The sequence below is a fragment of the Oreochromis niloticus genome, linkage group LG6 (assembly GCF_001858045.2).
Source record: "Oreochromis niloticus isolate F11D_XX linkage group LG6, O_niloticus_UMD_NMBU, whole genome shotgun sequence".
NCBI classification, from domain to species: Eukaryota; Metazoa; Chordata; class Actinopteri; order Cichliformes; family Cichlidae; genus Oreochromis; species Oreochromis niloticus.
In genome coordinates this window covers 27,279,019-27,292,908 of record NC_031971.2, presented here as the reverse complement: position 1 = coordinate 27,292,908, position 13,890 = coordinate 27,279,019, and the positions used below count along the sequence as shown (strand labels likewise).

The window sequence follows — 13,890 nt, the reverse complement described above, 5'->3', positions numbered from 1 at the left end:
ATCGTTTTTTAATGTTGTTCTCTTAGCATTAATTATAAACCATCTGTGTGCTGGCATCCAAAAAGCATTGAAACTCTGTATAGCTGCTGCTCAGTCATTGTTCATTACAGCAGGCATGTTTTTTTTTAATTAATTTACTGCAGGCCTGTTCTCAGTCTGGATGCCTGCGCACAGGCATGGCGTGACACAGCAAAATTCACTTCACAGGAACAAGGTTTCCCTCTGAGAGTTGATCCGTTGCCAAGTTTAGTCCAACAGCTTCTGTTTTCTGCCCTCTCCGATCGCTGCAAGCTGTGACTTTGTCCGCCCCTCAGACTGTCTCCAAACCATTTCAGTTTTACTGGATCTGTATTCTTTTTTTATTTCAGTGTTTTGATTAGTAATTGAAAGTGAAATTGTGTTTGCTGACTCGTCCGGTGCTGAATAAACACTCCTGCTGGCCGGCTCAGTGAAATGCGTCTCTTTGTTTGGACAGCAGAGTCGTTTATCTGCTCTCAGAGGGCGTTGCAGCTCTGCCGAGCGGTCGTGTGGGTGAGGACGGGATGCCCGTGTGACAAATTGCATAAGTAGCGCTCTTATGGTCCGAGTGCGAATAGATTTGTACATCGCTGGTTAATTTCCAGCTTCGCGTCCAGGCTCCATTAGAGTTATTGATGTGCAGCGTTCTCCTCTGCTGTAAGGGTTATTATAAGAAGATGATGATCCAATTTCAGTGTCACACACTCAGCAGCTTCTGTGAGCGTTGAGATGTCTTAACCATGAAGTCACTCAGCTGCATCAGCCACCATTTTCTCAAACTGTTTCCTCTTTCTCTTGCAGTTAAAACTTGAAGATCGATCGATCGTCATCAGAGACATCGTGCGAAGAAACAACTCTAATGTGAGTGCGGCCCTCCGCCTGTTTGGGACTCTTTCACCTTCTCTCTGTCTGCGCCTCTCTCTCGTTTTCCCCCTGACAGTCACGTCACTGTTCATCACTCTGTTTCATTTGCTGCATCAGGCATGACCTGAATATTACTGCAGGTCTGCTCGTGTAGAGGACTGAAAGGAGACTCTTACCTCGTGTAACACACAGTCTGAATACAAATGAAACATTAAGCTCTGAGGTTTTCTTTTGGTTAAAATTCACAGTGTGGGGTCTTGTGCACGCATGAAAGGTCTGAGGTGCTAACAGGGTGATGTGCGTCTCTGTTGTGTTTCAGGATAACCAGTGTGGCATCGTGACCAACATCGACATCGAGTGTGCAGTGAAATTAGTAGGAACCAACTGCGTTCTGTATCCAGTCAACAGCAAAGACCTGCAGCACATCTGGGTAAGAAGATGAGCCGAAAGACCAAATTTACCAAGATTCAGTTCAGTGTGAGAGCCTCTGCTCTGCTTTACTTTAAGCCACATTAGTTTCTCTGCTTTGCTTTCTTTTAATGTTTGTGGATGTTTGAGGTGAGGAGAATTAAAGTTAAGCACTCAGGGACACTTTCTTGCCTTAAAAAGTGCTATATAAATAATCTATACTTTACTCAAGTTAACTGCTTTTCTTACTGCAAGCAAAGGCTTCTAATAACAGGGAAGGTTGTCCTGGTCAGAACAACTTTCCTAAATTGACCCCTAGAGACTCTGTAGCTTCATATGGGGACATTGCATTTTGGCTTTTTTGCACTTTAACTTAATTCTGCTGTGTTAGGCTCTTAAGCAAGCCTATTGTCCCCATATGAGGACAAACTAAAAATAATTACTTTCAGACATGATACTTACCAGGTTTGACTAATCCCAGTTAGCTGGAAGAAATTAAAAATGCATCCCAAACAAGAGCTCGAGTCTCAGAAGGTAGAAATCGGACTGAATTTATTTACAACACAGTGAAAGTGGAAACACTGAGGCCTGTGAAATCTTGTAAAGTCCTGTTTGAGACCCTCGCCTGACATTTAAGCACCTTTTGAATTATGTAACACATAAAGATATAAAGCATGCACGACCACCTTAAATGTGTTTTACATCAGCCGCATTTAAGGAGTAAGGAAAAAGCTCTTTTTCACACTAACCGGTATGTGTGTGCAATTTATTATTGTTATTAACAGTGTTTTATGCACCTACACCTGCTTTCTAAAATGAAATAAAAATGCAGGAAGTGTGTTTAGTTTTAGTCTTCAGTCAGATTCATCCACACATCCGACCTGATGTAAACAGTGGTGCAAAAGTTTGACATTTGACCTTCTTGGAGTCGAGTATCTCTACAATATCGCTGCTGTTCTAAACATCTTACATTTTAGCGTCTTCCTAATACGACCTGTAACGTATTAATAAGAAACGTGCACACACACACACCGAATGGAAACTGGATTAAAACGAAACGGAACTCAGTGTGAATCTGGCTCATAGCTGCTAACTAGCCTTTACTCTCACAGACAGATGCTTTCACAGCACTGCATGGATTTAGTCTTTATTTCCTTTTCTCTGAGATCAAATGCAGTGCACAGCACTCGTGTAGCTGTTTTACCGACTGTTGGATTCGTCTACAAACCTTACAGCTGATTTCAGTAACATAATCTCTGCTGTCCTGTCGGCTGCACCTCACAGGGACAGCAGAGAGTCACTCACTTCACACAACAAGTGCTAACGAGGCGATCTTCTTTAAAAGGTCACCGTCCTCGCACGAATATTGTGCATATTGCCGAAATTTAAACACTGAAGTGCAGAAATAAATTCTAATACTTTGACATTAAATCAGATTTCGTTACCTCAGACTGTGCCTTTGAGGGGGGTGACCATACATTTAACTCTGATTGGTCCAAATATACAGTGTTTAACAAGTTTATAAGACCAATGTAAGGTTTATGCCACAGCTGCCCAGAGGTTTTCATTGATTTAAAAAAGTGTTTTTCTTGTTTTTATGAGTAATTGTTGAGTAAATTAAACCCTATCTTAAGGAAATTTAAAGGGATTTAAAGCACATTTTAAAAGTGATTTTTTTCTTTGATGAAAGGCCGGAACGTCTTTGGTGGGAAACAAATGTTTTCATGTGCAGGAAAATCCAGATGAATATCAACAAATGTGAATGGAAACTACTCTAAAGATCATTTCTGGCATCAGTCATTAATATGATTACAATGCTCCTTTGTTACGTTTGAGTAAACGATGGACACAAAATGATGCGATTGGATGTTGTTATCCAAAGTTGTCCTCGTATTGTTGGATTTTAGATACATTTACTATATTCAAGTTTCTCTTAAGCAGTCAGGTTACACCGAGGAGCACAATGTAGAATGAATTTTCACTCAGAGTCGAGAAGAAAAAGCCCTTCATAAGTTAATTCTCTGACACAGTGTGAAGCTGATGTGCTCCTGCTGTTGTTGCTTTCAGTCTTTCATGTACGGCGACTACATCGCCTATGACTTCTGGCTGGGGAAAGTGTACGACCTGACCAATCACATCATCCTCAAGCTGTCCAACGGAGCCAGGTAAAGCGTGTGTGCGTGCGCGTGCAGGCAGTGTGTACTGTGACCATGTGACGGTCTGTTGGATCGTGTGATCGGTGCCACATCCAGTGAATGTCTCGTCTCGCTCCCTCCAGGTGCTCCATGAGCGTGGAAGACGGTGCCAAGCTTTATGATGTCTGTCCACATGTCAGTGATTCGGTACGTAGCCACCAGCTCTGATCTGTCACTTCAGGTACATTCGCTTTGTTCCTGTGTTCTCCCGGCTGCTGCTCAGAGGTCAAAGCCCCTACAGAGGCTGAAATTTAAGTGACAGCTGTGGGTTCACCATTTTTTTTTTTTTTTTTTTTTTTTTTTGTGTGTGTGAAATTGTTAAAATTAAGTTTGCACATGCTCTGATGATGCTGTCCCTCTCCACTCGTGCTGCTCCCGTCTTTGTATTTTATTTCTTCTGGGTCTCGCTGTTATTTGAGGGTCAGTCCTCAGCTTCAGGTGTCCAGGAGCCTGTACTATGGAGCAGGATTTTAGGCTTAGTAGATAACTGCAGATTTAATCCCGGGCTTACTCTGACACGAAGCTGCCGCAGGTCCAGACTGCTCTGTGGAGGGTTATATTTGAGATAAAAGAAGCACACATAAAAGCAGCACATACTAATGCTGGCATTTCCAGGAAAGATGATGAGGATGAGAGGGTCTGCACTTTCAGAGGCCCAAAGTTTTAGTCTTTCCCTGATGAGCATCATTATGACGTATAGATCATTCATCCCATTGCTGACTTTTTTTCTTTCCTCACGGTTTTGTGCAGCTTCAAGAAAAACAAATTAAAAATGTACTTGGCATTGTATGTTTAATAAAAGTTAAATTGCTAAAGATAAACTTGTATCTTTGTTATGTTGTGCTCTCACTTCTTGGTTTTGTGACATTCTTGTTGTTTTTGGGATCCAGGGTCTGTTCTTTGATGAGGCGTACGGCTTTTACCCAGGACAGGTCCTGATTGGTCCCGCCAAAGTTTTCTCCAATGTCCAGTGGCTGTCAGGGGTGAAACCTGTGCTCAGCAGGAAGTGCAAGTTCAGGGTGGTGGTAGAAGAGGTACGCAGTCTTTTCTTTTATGCAGCAGCCACATTTTGTGAGATGGAGAGCAACCCGTTCAGGGTTCGTTGGTTATTATAGGAGTTTGTTATGCCTTGAAACTCTTCTTGTTTGAATAATAAGCGACAGAATTTAAATTAAAATCTTTCGATGAACATTTTGGATTCTTCCTTTCTGTATAAAATAAGAAAATGCTCTTTGATTTTAATCACACCAACAGATGTTGGACCCCCTGGGGCCTTTCTCAAAAATGTGAAGAAACAGCAAAAACCATTAAGTGAATTATTTATCTTTAAGCCTTTTGGGGATTTTTTTGTAATTAAAATGTTTATTTACTTTTATAGTGAAAGCTAGCAATTACTCGAGAGATGAATTCAGGCAGATGGAACAATATTCTTTTAATTAACACATTCAGTTGTTTTTGATGAATTGGACTTTGTGTAAATGTGCTTCTTCGTGAATGTAAACACTCACTTGGATGTCATCTTGCTTCCTTCAGGTGAAGGTGGTGGAGCTGAAAGTGACGTGGATCACCAAGAGCTACTCACCCAAAGGTTCTGACAGCGTTTATCCACCTGCCTCCACCATCACACAGGAAAACCTCTGCAGGTCAGTGCAGTGACTCATCCACCCGTGCCCACTTCAGCTACGTCTGCCTCTGTACACAAGCTGCTCTTGTTACCGCTGCTTATTGGGTGCAGTTTGCATCAGGTATTGATATCGTTTAGATTTTAAGTTAAAGTCATTCTCCCGTTCGGGTTTAGGGTGAGGCGTTTGGGCTACTACGACCACACCCAGAGGCAGCTGGGAGAGAGGGCCCTCTACGTGTTCCCAGCCAAAGGTGATGCCACACGCATCACCTGTGATGGACCTGAGGGTGCCCCTGTTCTGCCTGAAGACCCCGTTGCCAGAAAGGTGTGGATAAACTTGCACTGGGTCTTTTCATGTGTTCTTAGGTTGTTGTTTCTGTAAAGAGAGGAGCACATTAGCACCTTAAACCAGCTGCTTTACACAAGAGCAGGAAAGATCTCTGATGCTGGTGTATTTTCAGAGTGTTGCTCTCGAATGTTTGTTAACACTCAGGACTGATAGCACCTGAAAACACTCTTAGAGCAAAAGCTTGAAGATGATCAATCTCACTGCTTGTGTGTGTGTGTGTGTGCAGTTGAAAAGGATGTTCAAGAAGGATTCTGGGAAGAAGACGGAGAACGCCGACTTACAAGGTGCCAAAACATCCAGAGGATCATAAAACACACCCAGTAATATAGCATGTATCAAAAAGAGATCAGATTTCAAACGGCTGTACTTTTAAAGTGTGTGTGTGTGTGTGTGTGTATTTATTTATTTATTTATTTAAATTAAAAGTGCTCAGTACTGAGGGAGGAGACTAATTGGAAATTTTGCTGAAGCAGGCCAGACTTGATCTGATAAACACATTTGTCAGAGGAGGAGAGAACAGATCTGGGAGGAGAGTGATATTCAGAGAAAAGAGAAAATCTTTGACTTTAAGAGGTGGAATGATTCAGTCCGTTTTACTTAAAACAACATTTTTTAAGGAGAATATTCTTGAGTCTATAATCTTTGAAAATATCCAAATTTCGTCTCGTAAATGTGTTTTTTATCTTTTGTTTTCCTGCTGCTGAATATTACCTCACTTCCCCACCTCCTTTATATTGTTTATTTCCAATAAACAATATATACTATTCTATATACTATACTATTGTATACTATTCTACCCTAAATAAATAACCAGGTGTTGTACCTCACCTCACCTGGTCAGAACAATAACTTCTTTGTTGCTCCTTAAAATCTTTCTCAAATAGAATTTTAATGATTTTTCATTTTGACTGGATGAATGTAAATAATCTATAAAGATTCTTTATGATATTTATGTTACATCATACATCATGAGCTGCCCTCTTTTTTTTTTTTTTTCTTTTTTTTTAACTTTGTTTCTCCCTGTAGGCGAGCACAGATCTGAACAGACCGACTCGAATCATCCCAACAACAACAACGGCCCCGCGGTTCCCGTTCAGAACGCTCCGGACTCCCAGAACGACGCCTCGGCTGAACACGGCGAGCAGGACGCTGATGACGAGGCTGCAGAGGACACCGATGACACCAGGTCAGGGTCTTAGTTATTACCCTTTACAAAAACATTTATGCTGTCTAATTTATCTGTAAGAAATTCTAAAATGCTCTAATATAATTTATTATAGCTTTGAGTCATTTTTATTCAAATTTAAATTAAAAATTTGAGACAATCCTTGTCAGTTTCCTTTAATAATAAGAAAAGTATCATTTATAATGTAAGGCATGTTTGAATGAATTCTGTGTTACGGTGTGGTAGAATCTCAATGATGTCTTTTTTTTCCCATCTTTTATTTCTGTGCTTTTAAAACAAACATTTATACAAATCTCTTCTTTGTAGATGTTAATAATTTCAAAATTCATAGTAAATTTGTGTAATATTTAATTTTTTTAAAATAACTGTTTCATAGTGTTTGAAAACATAAGTGAGGGCATACCATTTTGGTCTAAAACTAAATGGAGGAGAAGCAGGTTGACAGTAGGAAACGCTTTTAATATATGTTTGTGATGATTACAGGTTACAGATTTTTTTTTTTTTTTTTTTTTTTTTTTTTTTGCATTAGGAAATAAAAAGTCAGCTTTCTGTTATGTTGGAGTTGTTGCTAATTATTCTGCTTATTGTAATTAATCAGCGGAGATGCCCAGCAGATGTTTAGGTTCAGTGTACATCATTAATATAGCTGAGCTGCTTGTTAATTAAAATCAGTCTTCCCTGTGTGTGTGTGTGTGTGTGTGTGTGTGTGTGTGTGTGTGTGTGTTTACATATCTTTGTGGGGACCAAAAGAGACTAAAGCCTGGTTTAGAGAAAGTAACAGTTCAGCTGAATCATCGTGTCTCAAACCAAAGACGGTCCCAGGACTTGCATGTTGGGTTAATTGGTGACTATAAATTGGTCGTGGACATTAAGACTAAATGCTTAGAGTGCACAAAATAAAGTACTGTATGCTCGTGTGAGTAAACAGTCCAAAGTGGAAATTTGAGCGGGAAAAACTGCTCTGAACGTGACTTCAACATCATGTGGAGCTTAAAAGCTTCATAAATGTGGGATTTATTGCAGATCTGTTGCACAGTTGTGTCTAAAATGTTTCCTGTATGTGTTGAGTGCAAAAATTTATTGTTCAACACTGGACCCACTTTGTTTCTCATCATTTTCTTACAGTTCAGACCAAAGACATCACTCAGTAAATATAATAATGCACAGCCTGACTGAGGGGGAAAAATGAGTTTTTGCATGCTTAATACACAGAAAATTGCTTTTGCATAAAGAACTCTGTTTGCATTTCCGTCGCTGCAGCTCTTTAACGTCATCGGCGAGCTCCACAGCCTCCTCTCAGAGCGGCGGTCTGGGAACCAACCGCAAGAAGAGCATCCCGCTGTCCATCCGCAACCTGAAGAGGAAGCACAAGAAGAAGAGGACAAAGTTCTCCCGCGAATTCAAGCCCGGAGACCGGTGGGTTAAAATCACACACGCCGGCACACAATTAAATTTCTTTGAGTCCATCTAGTTTCTTCTGTTTGTCACCAGAGTACGAGCAGCTCTTCAGACTGTTTAGGAACTCAGCCATCCACTGTTTATGTTTTTAGAGTCGTCTGTAAGAGACGTGGAAATGACACCAGTGATGACATCTGTTCCTGTTAAATTTGCAGCTGCTTTCACAGAAACATCTGCCATCTCTCGCTTTGACTGCATGTCTGTCCATCCAGCTCTCATTTGTCTAAGGGTTTGCGACTCGATCCGTCAACCTGACAGACGCATGAAGTCTTTCAGTGATGGTGTCATTTCCTCAACCACACAGACACACTCATACTCAGCTCACATGCTGCACATCCTTCATCTGTTTTTACTCCAAAATGCACACATCGTTACTGTAGTCATCGGTGTGTCTGTCTGTGTGCTTTTTTTGTTTGTTTTTTAACTGGTGTAGAAGACACTGACGTAAATCTAAATGGGGCAAAAGTAAACATCATCCAGACATCCAGATTTACTTTATTTGCTTTAGTTTTAAATATTTTAAAGAATAATCAATTTGAGGTTAAGGGTAAGAGTGTTCCACTTTAGTGCTGCACAGTGTTATCACAATGGATGCAGCAGGACCAGACGGATGGCAGTGAAGCAGGATAAAAATCATCTGAGGAAAACTGAGAAATCGGAGAGAAGATTGAGGTCTCTGCTATCTTTTTCTTTTTTTGCAGAGTGGCAGTGGAAGTCGTATCCACGAAGACCACGGCTGATGTGATGTGGAAGGACGGCCGGGTGAAGAAGGGAATCCGATCGAACGACCTCATCCCCATCCAGCACCTGGACAGCCATGAGTTTTGCCCCGGCGACTTTGTAGTAGACAAACGACGTAAGGAAAAGCTTTTATCTCACATTTGATCTCAGATTGGTGGGTATTTTTGTGTATGGGCCTCTCTGCCACTTAGTACCTGCAGTATGTAGGTCATTTTCTGAAACTGTGCCAAAGCGTCTCTGTAAAATGGCCTGAATACACCGGGATTTGCATCACCGCGGTGATGTTACAGCCATGTATCGTAATGCTGTGCCATGTGCCATTCTGCAAATGACAAAATGTAATGTAGGATAGAATCCGTAGAGGTTAACTTCACATCATAATATTCTTTAAAATGTGAATCCAAAAAACTACAGATATTTGTGTTTTACAGAGTTTACTTTGATCTCTAAACTCTGCTTGTGTGCTCACCTCAGCCCAAGCGCTGCAGGACCCCGGGGTGTACGGCGTGATCCAGTCTGGCGATCACAAAGGCAGAACGTGTGTGGTGAAGTGGATCAAACTCAACTCCACCAGTGACGACGTGGAGGTCAGTAAGGAGGAAAAACCCTGATTGTGATTTAAAGCTTGTGAAAATGATCAGTGTTTGAATGTTTGTGGATGACAGAGGTACTGGAGCATCGCAGAGGGGAGGAGAAATACGCTGTAAACGTTTGTTTCCGTGTCGTTTAGGTCATCGGTTTGGAGGAGGATGTCAGTGTCTACGACATCGCCGATCATCCGGACTTTCACTTCCGCACGACCGACATTGTCATCAGAATATGGAACTCGGAGAACGGACAAAACGACTGTGAAAATGAGGTGAAATGATGCGACCGACCGTCCAACACACGATAGACTCAGTTTGTCAGTTTCGTTTGTCATGAAAATGACACATGTCTTTCTCCTGGACTGTAAAGGTTATGAGAGCTCAAATCCAGACAAATCAAGTCCAAATGTTCAGCCCAACTTCTTTGCATATTGAGGGCCTTCAGGGCTTCATTAAATAAGCTCAAGTTGTTATACAGAAAAATCGTAACCGCTGATTCTGAGGAAGTCAGGAGGAAACTTTTCAGATTTGGGTGATTTTTACATGGAGTGAACCTCTACTGATTCCCAGCCTAGAAACAGTTTGCTTCTTTTGCACCTCTCTGCGGGGGAAAAGTCAATGTCAAATCCTAAAAAAGGCTTTTTAGGCAGTACTTCACACACTAGCTGCTGTGCTTTTGTCCCTCTTAGTCTTCATATTATATTGTTGCTGATAATCGTCCCTATATTTGCCTCCATTCAGACATCAGTCGGTCAGGTGTACAGGGTGGATGTAAGCAGCAAAGTAGAGGTGGTGTGGGCAGACAACTCGAGGACCATCGTCCTGCCACAGGTAAGCAATTGAAGGTCATTGTGAAGTCTTCGTAATCACAGGTTAAACGTTTGTTTCTGACCCCCGATCACTCTTGCAGCACCTCTACAACGTGGAATCGGAGATCGAGGAGACGGACTACGACTCGGTCGAAGAAACGAGCAGCGTTCTGTCGACCGAGGAGTGGGAGGACGAGAGCGACAGCTGGGAGACGGACAACGGTCTGACCCCAGAGGACGACAGCCACGTGAACAACGCGGATGCCACGGATACTGCGACGCCGACCCCCACGCCCACTGGCTCCACGACGTTCATCATCCCACCGCAGGAGGGCAGCAAAGCCGGGGTCACCAGCCCCACCAAAGGAGTCTCAGGAGAGGAGGGCGAAGCGTCTGTGGCGAGTCCTGCTTCTGGAGGAGGTAGGAACTCACTGGAAGAATTTTCATCCATACAAAAAAAAAGTTAGTCTGGTCTTAGTTCAGACAGCTGTCATCAACAGCTGCAGAAAAAAGCTGCTGGTTGCAGCTGGATGGAGCTTTAACCAGTCAGCCATTAAATGGACCATGTGACAAACCACAGAGGAACAGGAAACACGTAAACAGACTACAGCATCCACAGATGTTGGTATATGAGCTCTCAGATACATCTGCCATCAAACTTTATAGTGCAGTTCACGTCTTTAGGCAAATATTATGTATTCCAATCACATGCTCCTCTAAAATTCTGCAAAACACCTCAGTATTTATCTTGATGGCATTTTCCTTTGTTATATTTCTCACCCCTAGTTGTAGTTCACTCTGACTCATCCACCATCCTGCTGCCTTAAATACTTGTTAGAGCAGCATGTGTGTTTATTAATCTGAAAATAACCCTCAACATGTACAGAATTTTCTTCTTTTTTGAATACTGGATGCTGAAAACTATGATACCCAGCTGTTTAAAAAAAAGAAAAAAAGAAAAATTAACCTATAAACTGAAGATTCATGGATGTTTTTCATGCAAAGGGTGAAGATATTAAAAATATATATAATGTGACATCGTTTCTGGTATTTTGGTGGAATTTGTTGACAACAGCCAAAATATTTTATGAATTTATTTTTATTTATTTTGACTAGTTTGTGTATATAAAACAATATATTTAAACCCCTTATAAAAAATAAAAATAAGTAAAATGGAGCAAATACAATAAAAAAAAAAATAAAAATAAAATTGATGCAGTCAAGAATCAAACATCAAACGGTGCTTTCGTATCAAAGAAACAGTTTTCTGTCTTCTGACTTTGTGGTCATTTTGTCGGCTTGTGTCTGAACCCGGGCAGGAGGAGCTGTGAACGGAGCGGAGAAACCCGGTAAGGATGGAGCCTCTCGGGGCTTCAGGGAGTTGAAAGAGGCGCTGAAGATCCTGGAGAGCTTGAAGAACATGACTGTGGAGCAGCTCTGGACCGGCGGCTCCCCGACCTCTCCGACCTCCATCGAACCCACCTCCACGACCAACGTGGCGAGTTCGGTGACGCCGACGACCCAAGAAAAACCGACCAAGGAGAAACGCTTCCTAGACGATATCAAGAAGCTCCAGGAAAACCTGAGGAAGACGCTGGACAACGTGGCCATCGTGGAGGAGGAGAAGATGGAAGCTGTGGTGGAGGCAGTGGGGAGTGCGGGAGCAGGGATGGAGGCGGGTGTTAAACAAGTGTGTACAATCATTTTGCTCTTACCTCGTTTAGATATCTCCGCTCATTAGACCGCGTCTTACCTGTCGCTGCGTTACAGGCAGAGAGAGCCGGAGATGAAAAGCCCCAGCAGGAGGCGCAGACACCCGTAGGTCAGCAGGAGTGGCCCAGTGAGATTCTTAGTGACACGCCGGTACTGTGCCAGCAGAGCGGAGGCAAACCTGGCGTGACATTTACCAGTGCCAAGGGGGAGGTGTTCTCAGTGCTAGAGTGGGCACCAGGTAAGACATTCAGATGTGTAACCTGTAACTCTCTTCCCCTCCTCTTCCTCCCCCCACGCTTGTTGTCTTTGTTTTACACCATCTGTCCTCCAGATCTCCCTTGGTTTTATTTTCACCTCCAGTGTCTTGATCCTTACTGAACCTTGCTCGACTGTCTGAGGCAGGAATTTCTGTCTGTTAACTTTCCAAAGAAAAAGTACTGACAAACCAGATAAATGCGCTGAGATGTTGCTGTTGGTTTTTCTCCAGAGCTGAAAAATGATGTAAACTTGAAATGCTAAAAAAGTGCACTTCCTTTAAGCTTGCTTCAAACATAGAGACAACAGAAGTTTATTTACAGCCTGCTAGAAAACATTTATGGCCTCTGCGGATAGTTTCCCGAACTCACTATAGCTGATAACTAAACACCCCCCCCCCTCATCCAAATATGGTCAGTTTTGGCTCCAAAAACACAAACACAGCTGCGGCCAAAACACAGATGTTGAGTCCATGTTTGTTTTATATGGTTTATGGGCACAATCGGGTGGTTTACATCATCGGTGTAGCTGAACCTGTAAGTCCAGTAGAGACCTGCAGATCGTTCAGGAGTAGGAGGACAGAGGATGAACGGCAGATACGATAAATATACACGTCGTCTCAGAAGTGGGTCTTAGATCACCATCAGCCTGATCTGTTACTTTAGGATGTCATATCTTTTTTTTTTTTTTTTTTTTTTCCTGCATGGTTTTCACTAACACAGTCGTACCTGTGAGCGCATCGTTTTATTTACTGAATGCTCAGTTAATTGTGTAGATTTCTTTCTTACTGTGGTCGTGTTCAGTCATCATTCATCGCCGTCCTCCTTTTTGTCTCTCACAGAAACTCACTCGTTTAAGAAAATGGAGTTCCAGCCTGCGGAGGCGAAGAAGTTCTTCAGCACGGTGAGGAAGGAAATGGCTCTGCTAGCGACATCGCTGCCTGATGGCATCATGGTCAAAACCTTTGAGGACCGCATGGTGGGTTTCCTGTCATTAATGCTGGGAAAGTAAAGCAGTGCATGCTTTTATTGTCATTTTTCAGAATTAAACTTTTCTGCTTTTCCGCCTTTGGTTTCTTCTCGGAAACAGTTTGTGAGCGTGTCTGAAGGCTTAAAAGGGGAGGAGCTAAATTGTCTTGTTTACTGTGTAGATTAATTGAAGAGGTGAATTGAAAGGTTGCGGAAAAGCTGAGGATTATTTTGAACTGTAGGTTATGCAAAGCTAGTGTAGTGAAAATATGGAGCAGGAAATGATCCTAATCATTAAACAGATTATTCTTCTTTAGCAACATGCTCCAAAGATGGCTGGTTTCATTTAATGCTGGAAAATCTGTAGATTTGCTAAAAGACACTAAACAAGGACATAAATTTACCACAACCTTCATATTTAGGTGAAATTAACTATTTGTAGGTATGTAGTAATTCGAAAGCCTTCGTTTTTCTCTGCTTTATTAAAAAAATGCCTTCAGCAGAGATTCAAGGCCACAAATGTGCAGAAAATATTTTCATTCTTTTTACACAACTTACATTTTTAAGTTAGAGTACTTAGTAATGTAAGGAAAAAGTCGTTTTGACATCATAAAATGAAATTGCTAGTTCTTAAAAGCCTCATGATCACTAATGGGCCTTTTTCAAACTCAAATGCCATCATGAGGTTTAAAAGTATTAATAAAAGAATAAATAC

General features: G+C 41.9%; 1 protein-coding gene across 4 annotated transcripts in view; it reads left to right on the top strand.

The window, feature by feature from the left end:
- The window catches only part of ube2o (ubiquitin-conjugating enzyme E2O), a 43,155-nt gene that overhangs the window by 23,665 nt on the left and 5,600 nt on the right, over positions 1–13,890 (top strand). For 3 of the 4 annotated variants that reach the window (XR_001223876.3, XM_013268298.3, XM_019359670.2), the window contains exons 2-19: positions 820–879; positions 1,202–1,312; positions 3,358–3,455; positions 3,569–3,632; positions 4,376–4,519; positions 5,019–5,128; positions 5,284–5,434; positions 5,685–5,742; positions 6,485–6,644; positions 7,905–8,060; positions 8,804–8,958; positions 9,318–9,430; positions 9,574–9,702; positions 10,172–10,261; positions 10,341–10,659; positions 11,559–11,929; positions 12,010–12,190; positions 13,049–13,185. Coding sequence is in view for 3 of the 4 variants with exons in the window: in XM_013268298.3 (XP_013123752.1) it covers positions 820–879; positions 1,202–1,312; positions 3,358–3,455; positions 3,569–3,632; positions 4,376–4,519; positions 5,019–5,128; positions 5,284–5,434; positions 5,685–5,742; positions 6,485–6,644; positions 7,905–8,060; positions 8,804–8,958; positions 9,318–9,430; positions 9,574–9,702; positions 10,172–10,261; positions 10,341–10,659; positions 11,559–11,929; positions 12,010–12,190; positions 13,049–13,185 (2,607 nt within the window). In the remaining variant the exon portion in view is untranslated. The remainder of the gene's footprint in view (positions 1–819; positions 880–1,201; positions 1,313–3,357; positions 3,456–3,568; positions 3,633–4,375; positions 4,520–5,018; positions 5,129–5,283; positions 5,435–5,684; positions 5,743–6,484; positions 6,645–7,904; positions 8,061–8,803; positions 8,959–9,317; positions 9,431–9,573; positions 9,703–10,171; positions 10,262–10,340; positions 10,660–11,558; positions 11,930–12,009; positions 12,191–13,048; positions 13,186–13,890) is intronic. The other variant, XM_019359671.2, reaches the window with a different exon arrangement.